The 11,470-nt window shown below is 38.6% G+C and overlaps 1 protein-coding gene across 1 annotated transcript in view; it reads right to left on the bottom strand.

The window, feature by feature from the left end:
- Positions 1-706: 706 nt before the first annotated feature.
- Positions 707-11,470, bottom strand: part of LOC143285941 (uncharacterized) — a 10,863-nt gene continuing 99 nt past the window's right edge. The window contains exons 2-9 of the mRNA XM_076593417.1: positions 10,484-10,523; positions 10,161-10,241; positions 7,301-7,392; positions 6,496-6,694; positions 5,047-5,898; positions 4,164-4,233; positions 1,419-1,558; positions 707-862 (exon numbers count right to left, since the gene is read on the bottom strand). Of these exons, the coding sequence (XP_076449532.1) occupies positions 707-862; positions 1,419-1,558; positions 4,164-4,233; positions 5,047-5,898; positions 6,496-6,694; positions 7,301-7,392; positions 10,161-10,241; positions 10,484-10,501 (1,608 nt within the window). The 5' untranslated portion in view covers positions 10,502-10,523. The remainder of the gene's footprint in view (positions 863-1,418; positions 1,559-4,163; positions 4,234-5,046; positions 5,899-6,495; positions 6,695-7,300; positions 7,393-10,160; positions 10,242-10,483; positions 10,524-11,470) is intronic.

The following is an 11,470-nucleotide window of genomic DNA, read 5'->3' as shown; positions in this document are numbered from 1 at the left end:
TTCAACAATTTCCTTTTTATAACTGATGAATAAAAATTGTATGCATTTCAACAATGTGACATCCACTCGGCTAAACCTCAGAAGGCATGTCAACCTACCAGCAAGAGGAAAGGGGTGTGACTCAGAAGTTTCAACTGCACCAGAAGTCTGCGGATGGAAGCCATTCTTTCCAGCACCCAATGCCTTTTGATCACTAGTGTCCCTGTTTCAAAGAAAACGACTCTAATCTGACAACAAGTATCATAATCCATCACCTGTCTATAAAAATAGTGGGTTCTGTTTTTTCCCTGACTCTTTACTACTTTGTTCATATCAGACAACATTAAGAAAGGAATTTGCAAGTTCTATCAGCCAGTGTTCCTTTCTTTTTTTTATGTACTCCCGTCCCTGCCCTTCCCTCCTATGAAATACTTCATTAGCTGCCATACAATGACAAACAAGACAATGAAAGATCCGTGCAAACAATTAAACTCTTCCCCAAAATGACCACACATACATTGATACACACACACTATTCACACACATACACACACACAATGGATAGTATACACACACACACACACAAGCATGTATGCACCCAAAGCAAACACATTCAGCACAACAAACATACACAATGGATAGTTTATCAAAGCATGCACACATACATACAAGCATATTTGCTCCCATAGAAACCACACTGAGAACAACAAACACACAAGTATGATAACTAATCATACCTGCTGTTGTATGGCCCTGCTGAGGGTGTGCTGATCCATGGCAGAGGCTGACGATGGTCTATCTCACGTCTGTACGCCATAGGACGCTGCACCATGCCACTGGCCACCATACCTTGCATCTTGTAGCCTGTCAGTCGAGCTGAAATCTGCACATCACATACACATATCTGGATGAAATCTGCACATACACCCACACATATATAGGTTTGTATAAAAAAAAATTTAAAAAGTAAGTTCAAACAGTATTTATATTGCACTGAATTTTGTGCAGGGTCATGCGCAGACAGATTATGAAATGCTAGATTTGTGCATGCACACATGTATAAAAAAAAGAAAAAGAAGTAATTTAAACAATATCTATATTGCGCTGAATTTTGTGCAGGAACAAGTTCAGACAGATTATCCACACATGTATAAAAAATAATACAAGAAGTATTTAAATTGCACTGAATCTTGTGCAGACACATGGGGTGACATTATGAAAACAAATTCACAGATCATTAATATTTTACTATTCCATTTTTAGAATGAATTCTGCTCATTTTCCATTTTAACTTATTGAAAAATATGACATGTTGAACTAAGGATGAAACTAAAGACAAAGCAAGAACAATGAGAATTTGGAGTGAGTGAATAGCTTTAAATGTCAAACATCTTAATAATCTTTCGATTTACAACAGTCACCGACACACTCCAACTCACAGCCTCTGCGATATTTGACGTAGTGGTAGTTGAGCAATTTCCATGGGTGGTAACTTCTGCAACTGAGTTTCTAACGAGTCTGTCAGGGTGCGGCAGAGGGGATGACACCAGTACATCCATACCATCTCCTGACTCCAAGTCTGAAACAAAAGGTGATCTAAAATTAGTGTTGAGCACTCTTAAAATGAACTGGTGTTGCATGGCAACCTTTCTTCATCCCTGTCCATTTCTCCAAAACCTTTGTATGATGTGATATGATATTGATATGACATATGTCTTGATATGATTTGACATATGATATATATTTGAAGGGCGCAATAGCCGAGTGGTTTAGGCATTGGACTTTCAATCTAAGGGTCCCAGGTTCAAATCATGGTAACAGCGCCTGGTGGGTAAAGGGTGGAGATTTTTCCGATCTCCCAGGTCAACATATGTGCAGACCTGCTAGTGCCTGAACCTCCTTCGTGTGTATACGCACGCAGAAGAACAAATACGCACGTTAAAGACCCTGTAACCCATGTCAATGTTCAGTGGGTTATGGAGACACGAAAATACCCCTACGACAGAGACATCGGCAAGTCAATGTTGGTTGCGTAACAGAAAGAAGAGGATATGATATAATATATGATAGGATAGGATGTGATATGATATATAACATGTGTACTTATATAGCGCCTTTCCTCATTCAGAGGCCAAGCTCTAAGTCTAAGTGCTAAATTATAAACACAAAGTCATTTGTGCAACAGGCTGCCTACCTGGCTACCTTGAGTAGACCTGACTGACAGCTGCCATTGGGCGCTCATCATTCGTTTCCTGTGTCACTCAATCAGGTTTCAGTCACTCATTCTCACACACAGTCAAATAGGCATACATTTTATGTGTATGACCATTTTGTTTATTTACCCTGCCATGTAGGCAACCATAATCTGATTACTGGGGGGGTATGTTCTTGTTTCCATAACCCACTGAATGCTGACATGGATTAGAGGATCTTTAGTGTGTGTATCTGATCTTCTGCATGCATATACACACAAAGAAGGTTTAGGAAACTAACAGGTCTGCACATATGTTGACCTGGGGTATCAGAAAAATCTCCATTCTTAACCCACCAGATGCGACAGGGGTCAAACTCAGAAAACTCAGGTAAGAATCCATGTCTGTAGTGGGAGGGGTTGGGGGGAGAGGAAGGGATGTCACATTGTACTGTGTAGGGTGTGGTAAGATGTTATTTCACTCTGTGTGTGTGTGTGTGTGTGTGTGTGTAGTTTTCACACATGACACTATACATGCATGTTTGAGAAAAAGAGATACAGACAGAGGGAGAAAGAGAGTCAGAAACAGTGTGTGTGTGTGTTAATGGTGTACATGGAATGTACAATGATAAATGCATGAAGTGTGATAGATATATATAAGTGTAGCTGTGATTACAATTTGTATAGAAAATCTATTATCAAAGTGATCAAAAACAAGACATATGGGGGGGAATGTGCATTCATGCTGTATCAGTACACTTTCTGTGACACTGATCGTCTGGTAAAAAAACAACGTAGTTCTGAGAGTCTAAACACTGCTCAAATTATCATTTTGTAACAAGATAGGCTCTTCAAAATTTACCTGCTTTGTCAGATGTCAGTGATTCCCCAAAACTGTAAACTTGTGACTTCTTTTCAGTTTTTCCCTCATCTAATACTGCACCTGGATCTTCATCACAAAATGAATGGAAAGTTGCATTTGTCGGTCTTTCACACAGCACTTCTGACACAGTCTGAAATGGTCTGTGCACCGGAAGAGAATATGCTGCAGATACCAGAGAATCCTCTTTGAACTGGTGACTATCCATATTATGATTATACTGCAAGTTCTGAGGGCATGAGTGAATTTGATGCAAATTAGGGGGACTGACAGTTGTAGTTGTTATATTTTCTACTGATTCATTCATAGTTTTGAAAGAATGATACGCTGTACTTTGGACATACACATCCCTGTCCACCTTGGAATGATGTTCAGATATGTTCACCAAGGGATGTATGTCACTGACAGGAGAGTCAGCAACAATACATGACGTGCTTGGTGGAGGTGAAGACATTGCACTGACAACTGTCGGAAATGAATCAGAGGAACTAGCTGAACTACCTATCACAACATCCCCTTCAACCTGTGAGTGAAATGCTTCTGATACCAGGCCTGTTTCTGGTCTGTTTATACACTTTTGATCTTCAAGCCAGTGTAGATTTTGTTTATCATCAGCAGGATATGCACCACATGAAGACTGTATACCTTCCTCATTTTCAGTTTGCATGGAGACACTGGGGGGTTCAGGGGATTGGTCAAGCAATTGAGGTGGCACAAAAGAATCAGGACTCAGGTGAAGATCATTCACAGTCTGGAAAGAATCAGGCATGTTGCTAGAAATACAGCGACTGTTGGTATTTAGCGATGTCATGCTTGCAGCATTACTGTTCAACACGCCTGGAGATGTATCCTGTTCCATGCTGAGTGGCTGACTTGTCTTTACATTCTCTGATTGTGATGCAGGAATATCTTCCATGGTCTCTAACAGTAACACTGATCCCGCCCTGCTTCCTTGGGCAGTATAGTGTGATGCACAATCACCCAGCCTCACTTTGCCAGCACTCAAAGTGCCTTCATCCACTAGAGAATTAACAGCTGGATCAGCCTCACCACTTAACACATCACTCTTCTGACACAATTTCACTGTGTTAGTGACAGCATGTGTGCACTGACCTTCAATTTGCTTGGTCGTAGGATCAAGGGTGCCTTCCAAAATATCTGATTCTTCCTCTGAAGGTAAATTCTGATGGGCATCACTCCCAAGAGCAGATACAGTTGAGATAAGCGGGAGGCTGACATCACTGTCAATAAACTGCTGCCTGAGTGAACCAGTTGTTTTATCAGGATCTAGATTTTCATTACTCCACAGCTCTTCTCCCTGTTTAGGTGAAGTTCCTCCTTCACTGTCACACACCTCAGAGAGGGGAGAAAAGCTCATTTCAAAGCAGGCATCTAAATCATCAACAGCAGTCTCAGAACAGTGAATATCTTTCTCACCCATGTCATCAGCTTCACAATTTAATTGAAGAGTTTCACCACCTTGAGAATGCCTTTCCGTGCCCACATTTCTGTAACTGTAACCTTTCAGCTGTGAGGCTGGTTCAGTGTCATGTGTCAGATGCGTCTCTGGATTCTTGTTATCCGGCTCTCTATTTTGTTTGTGTATCACTCCAACTGACTCTTCCTTCACAGCATTTGTATCACTCCATTCTGGCACACCTTCGAATTCACTCTCTTTTTCTTCATCCTTCAAATCTGCCTGGGGGCTTGTCTGAGAGAAATCAGAATCTGACAAATTCTGTGAATGCTCACCCACCACGGAATCTGCAAATCCAACTGCAGCACTGTTGGAAGACAAACTTTCACCATCAAAGCATTCTGCCATTTCAAAATCATATTTGGAGAGAGAGAGAGTAGAGGCAGATAGCTTTGGATTGACAGCAGTTTCACTATTCTCTGAAGCAGTAGGTGTACAATGAGTGACATTGTTAGCTCCATCAACCCAAGTCCCAGTTTTTGAGCAAGACGGATTGGCTTTTAAGTCCGAATCCTGAACATAAATATTTGGTGAGCTTTTCTGTAGTCTGTCTTTATTATGATCATTTTCATTTGTGAATGTGTTTTGAAATTCCATTTCTTCCACTCTAGTAGTGTCTGAGGTACAGGACAGCCCACTTTCATTTGACACAACAGACCTAGGTTCCTGGTCAGCAATCTGTGCAACTGTACCAAAATTCTGCAATGCTGATGATTTCTCACTGTTTGAACATGTATTTGCAGTCCTCATAACAGCCACCTCATGTTTCTTTTTTCCTAGAAGTGCCATAATCTCACTTGCTGATCTTTTCCCAAGAGGTGCATTCAGTCCTAACTGGACACGATTTCCCAACAAAGACTTAGATGCTTCCGTAGTCTTATTAAAGGACTCTTGTGATGGTGACAGACTTGGTAAGACAGATGTTGCTCCAGGTTTGTCACGATTCCAGGGAGACTGTGCATCCCTGCTGACACTCTGCTCTTTGCCTTCCACTGTAACAGTCTGCCCCGGAGAAAGATGGTGTCCCACAGGTGAGGTTTTTGACAAGCCTGAACCAATAGTTCGCCATGGACTGCTTTTTGTCAAGAGAGAAGCTTGAGGCCTAGACTGTGGAGAATCTGAAGTCTTGAAAAAGTCGGGTGGTGTATCCACAGATGCACCATTTCTGGTTCGCCCTGCTGAGAACAGCGCACTGGGTGACAGTTTTTCACTGGAGTTGTCACTGGGTAGAGAGCTGACAGTGCCAAACAAATGTGAAGATGAACCATTGTGAGGTGTAAATGCTGAAGATACTTTTGGCTGAATATTGTCCAGACATGGTGCGTCATTTTCTGCTGTGCGTGGTCTGACAACCCTTGGTGGTATGAAACCCTGAAATAAAGGAATAAAATACCTTGAAAGACAAGTTTCCATCAACAAACTGGTCTCTATCTAAAAATGAAATCTCAATACTATGTAACCAAAATGGAAAAAATGATATGAAGTCTCACTTGCATACATTTGCATCCAAATGATTATTCCATCAAATATAAAACAAAGGAAAATAACTTGACATTTCACATGTCTAGGATTTTACCCTCTATCACCAGAAGCACTCATAATTGTTTCTGTATTTATTTTAAACTCAAATTCATTCAGTCCAAAAAGGAAAAAGAATAACTGATACGATTACTCCAAATGTCAGTGAAAATATTCATAGTATAATTATATCTCTTTAGGTTTACGACTACATTTGGTGGTACTTTTTCCACACAACTATTCATAATGCTATTACTTTGATTTTCTTGTTTCAGGTTCTCATCTGAGTTTTTTGTACATGCAACAACAGCTGCAGCCTTCACTGATTTGTCAGATACAGCGAGGACAACTTAAAATCTGACAGTCTGAATATGACAATGTCTCTCTCCATTCAACAGATTTCTCATCAATCGTTGTCTTAGCAAGCCTCATCAAATTTTTACCACTTACACTTCGTTTTCTCTTCAGTCCTGATCCCTCATTACTGGGTCCAGCATTCTGCGTGGTAACTGCTTTAAGTGGCTGAGACTGAGCTGCCTTTGGCTGTGCCATGGGACAAGAATTCTGTGGGTACTGTGCAGAAGAGGCCTGGGTATCTGCTGTTTGTGGGGTGGATTTCTTCTGTATTTCCTCCACTTGTATGTAATACCTGCGAGGGGACATTCACCACTACATATTATGTTATATAATAATAGATAATGCAGAGACTGACAATTACAGTTGATTTCATTCCATTCTATAGCAACCTAAAAATAACCAATCTTTAGTTTAGGGCTATGCGCACAGTATGCCTACGCATTACTGTTTCTGCACTGTAAACTAAAAATCAAAGAACATACATTTGTTGAGAAACTCTCAATATGAGCTCAACACAGGGTGCATTCTTTTTTTTCTTTGACCTGATCTGATTTGCTCAGTTTATAGACTTCTATCAACTGGGCTTGGCTCAGCCGCATGCGTGTGCATCTGTGCGTGCGTGTGTGTATGTGTGAGTGTGTGTGTGAGTAAGTGTGTGTGGTATGGTGTGGTGTCATGTGTGATGTGTGTGTGTGCGCACGTGTGCGTGTGCGCACGTGTGGGTGTGTGTGTGCATGCACTGAGTGCAATGCCAACCCTTTGTCCCTTTTGTTTAAACTTCTCTTGCAGTCATCCCAGATTGATTTATTTCTATAACAGAAAAAAGTAAGAATATATTACTAGAATATATTAATGCATTCTAAAAAATCCTCCAGCATACAAGTTTTTCGTCACAGACCTGTCACTCTCCAGCTGCTCGCCAGTGATAACATCACTGGCATGGATGTGCACGACATCAAGCTTGGACCCTTTGTCGTCATACAAAACAGCCTGAAATACACAACAAGCACATCAATGTCAGAAAACTTTCAAACTGGCAAAAAGATAAAAATGCTACAAATGACTATCCACCTGAGACAAAATGTTTTTACAAATTATAATGTAACACAAGATAAATAGCAGACTGTATGAGAAGAAAAAATGAACATTAAACACTACAGAAAATATTTGCCATTAATTACCACTGTAAACTCTATAATAGCGGCAGGAAAAAACATTTGCAAACTTCTTCTCCTTCATTCGCGGGCAGCAACTCCCATGTTCACTTGTATGTACATGAATAGGCTTTTACGTATATGACCTTTTTTACTCTGCCATGTAGGCACCCATACTCCGTTTTCAGGGGTGTGCATGCTATGTATATTCTTGTTTCCATAACCCACCGAACACTGACATGGATTACAGGGTTCTGTAACATGCGTATTTGATCTTCTGCTTGCATAAACACATGAAGGGGGTTCAGGCATAAGCAGGTCTGCATATATGTTGATCTGGGAGATCAGAAAAATCTCCACCTTTTACCCACCAGGCACTGTTACCAACATTTGAACCCGGGACCTCAGATTGAAAGTCCAACGCTTTAACCACTCGGCTATTGCGCCAGTCACTTGCAAACAATTTTCAACAACCTATGTCTAGGCAGAAGTCAAGACCAGTCTAGTAAAACCACAAAACTAATAAAGCCACTGAAAGTCAAGGATTATTTGGAATTTTAAAAGGCCAGTTCTATTGAAATATCCGAGTTATGTGCATTCATGCTAGTTATTTTGACTTAAACCCAAGGTTTCAGATCAAGAGCAGAAAAAGAGTGTAGAGAAAAGAAAAGAACAAAGATTGCAAAATGAAAGGAGCTTGTGCACCCATCCAGAATCTTATTCTTCCTCCTGGCCAAACTATCTAAAGAAATCCTTAGCATGGAAACAACTCAATCCTAATCTCCACCCCTTACTCCGCCCCTGCCAGTCATCATAAGAAGCAATAAATCACAATCCTGTGTGCTTTATGATTTTATTCATTTAGTAATAAAACAATATACACAGAAGTCTGTAAAGAAGTTGTCTGAACTCTGCATTGCAAGCACTACATTCTGCCAAAAAAGGAACACAACTGTATTACAACATCATGTGTGACAGTGGACCAGAGCCTTAATGTTGTTGGAAGTGGGAAGTAAAACAAGAAATCAAATGGAATGAATCTTTCCCAAAAATTAAACAAATCAAATTTATAAACTTAAAATGGCTTCTGATTAGTATAATCCATAGAATTCTGGCAACAAAAGTAATCTATAAAGAAATGGGGAAAATGAATTATCCTAACTGTAATTTTTGTAATACAGAAAAAGAGTATTGATGATATGTTTTGGAAATGCCATATTACTTTTGGAAATAATGTATTCAGACTATATCTAATGAAACTTTTGAATGAACATGAAATCTGAGATTAACTGAAAACCTGGATTTGTTTGGATGCGATGAAAACATCCAAACTGATGAGGTATTTAATTTTATCATTCTCGTCACGAAATCCTACATTTATAAGTGTAAAGGGGATAATAGTCAGCCTTTTTTTCCTTTTTATTATGTATTTAGAACACTTCTTACCAACAGACATAAAACAGAAAAACATATAGCACTGCTAAATTTCAGACTAAATGAATTATCTGCCAACTGGTATTATTTCAAAAAACCTGCTCACAGAATACTCAGGACTCTGTTTTCTTTTATGGATACTTGTTTTATTTAACAAACAAACAAACAAAAAAAATCAATTCTCAACAAATAAGTATTTACACTGTGTTGAACATGATAATTTGACACAATTATCAAACATGTGGATTCTAATTACAATAATTAGAACACCATCACCATATATTACCCTTGTGTCAATTGAGCTGTTGTAGTTCTGTCTCCTGTGATCCATGTAATCTGACTGTCAAATGCGTGCTGTCAATTAAGAATCGAGGTGTCATATTCTAAGTGTTTATCCATGTTGTTGGTTTTTTTTCTTTGTTTTCAATTTTTTGTCTTTTGTTGCACACTGTTACCATACTATATATATATGTGTGTACTGAAATTACCAACTGTGTCATAAGTTTTATTTTCGCTGTAAAGTCTGTATCGGTGTAATATGTAACATGAAAATGTTATGGTGATGATTCTGAAGAGAAAATATAAACTCCTGTGCAAAGGGGGTGGGGAGGAAGTCTGTTGTAAAGTGCATTTTTATATATCTCCTGTTCGACCAATGGATTTTATTTGGAAATTAAAATGTTTTCTTGCCTTGCTTTACCAACATTCATATTTGCAAACAACAGATCAATCTGTAAATCTACAACCAATCAACTGAGGAACATCTACATCAACACATAAATCATCCTTCTATAGGGAAGGTGAAAAAGTGGGCTGATCAATGAATAGGACAGACACACAAAGAAACCCATAAGGCAATGGTTGATTAAATGACTGTTGCACAGAAAAAAAAATACTGTGCTCTGGAAAGTTGGCCACATTTCCAGGCAGCTCACAGAAACTATGGAAATATTAATACAGAAATGTAAATTCCATTATGATCGCACATTCATTATGATAAGGAAAAAAGTTTGGCATTTCACAATTTAGACCATCTGTTTGTTTATTTATTTTTTCTCCATTCTCCCAGTATTGCCCATAACCAATACAACATGAACCTCAACCAGGGTTTAGCAATCAATACCATTATTCTATCTATTAACATGAACAGAAATAACTCATCAAACCTACCTTTGTTCCAGTGGCCAAAACCTTAAGGGTACCATCTTGCCACGTCTTGGCTTTCTTTCTCTTCTGATGAGTGTATAATACCTGGAAACATAATCATATATTAATTGCCGTGAGGAATTTTCATTGAAAAGAAAAGATTTTACTTAAAATTGTATAAATATGTAAACATAAATGTATGAATACTGTTTTTCTGACGCAAATATAGATCTGGGAAACTCATCTATCCGTCTGTCTTCCTATTAATACAAATCTACTTAAGTCTGATTAAATATGCTTGAACCATAAAATTCTGATTACTTTAGAAAGAGAAATATATATCTTACCGTGTAGACAATATCCATCACACCTGGTACATCAGTAATTCTGAAACAATCAAATTATGAGTCTTTGTTTAACCACAACATATGGTTACACATGTACACATGCAATAATATATGATTATATCACTGAAAAACAAGAGCATTATCCTTTTAATCTGTCTTTTTTTCTAATGAAAAAACAGATTATACATAATGCCTTGAGGCAGGAGACTGAGAGGATTAGTGTTTTATATATATATATATATATATATATATATATATATATATATATATATATAGAGAGAGAGAGAGAGAGAGAGAGAGAGAGAGAGAGAGAGAGAATTTGAAAAGTATACTCATCTGAAGAAAAGGATCTAGGGGCATGAAAATATAAATCATCAGTATGAGTATACATACTATATATTTATGTGCAAGAAGGGACATATAAAGGGATGTTTGCACATCTATATGTATACACTATACAGCTTACAGTTTTATTAAACACAGATGTACAAAAACAAACTACCATGCAAATTCTGATGGACCTTGGCATTGATGCCAGACTGCGGCATGTGCACATACACACAGACCTGATGCTTATAAGCATATATATCTGCATGAATGTGCATCAGTGCCTTAATCAAGTTAGTGGACGAGGGAACTGGTGACATAACTTTAACAGACAAATGTTGGGTAATTCACTTTGAGTTCTGCTTTTTACACACACAAAAAATGCATATCCAATACCTACTTGTTTCAAGCATGTTGTGCTTTCAGTTCAATTATTCTACGTCACATTTTATTTCATTCAGGTGTGGGTGGAGGAAAGGCCATAACAATGATTGCGGGGTGTGAGGATGAGATAATGACGAACAGGCTATTAGGATCAAGAAGCAGCAAGTCTGATCGTGACACTTGTCAACATAACAGACTTTCGTCGTGTGACCTGACGATTTATCCAACCGACAGAGCTGACCACTGGCAGAGCACTCTTGGTCGAGCTCTTAATTC

The sequence above is a fragment of the Babylonia areolata genome, chromosome 1 (assembly GCF_041734735.1).
Source record: "Babylonia areolata isolate BAREFJ2019XMU chromosome 1, ASM4173473v1, whole genome shotgun sequence".
In the NCBI taxonomy this organism is placed as follows: Eukaryota; Metazoa; Mollusca; class Gastropoda; order Neogastropoda; family Buccinidae; genus Babylonia; species Babylonia areolata.
This window is presented reverse-complemented; position numbering and strand designations above follow the sequence as displayed.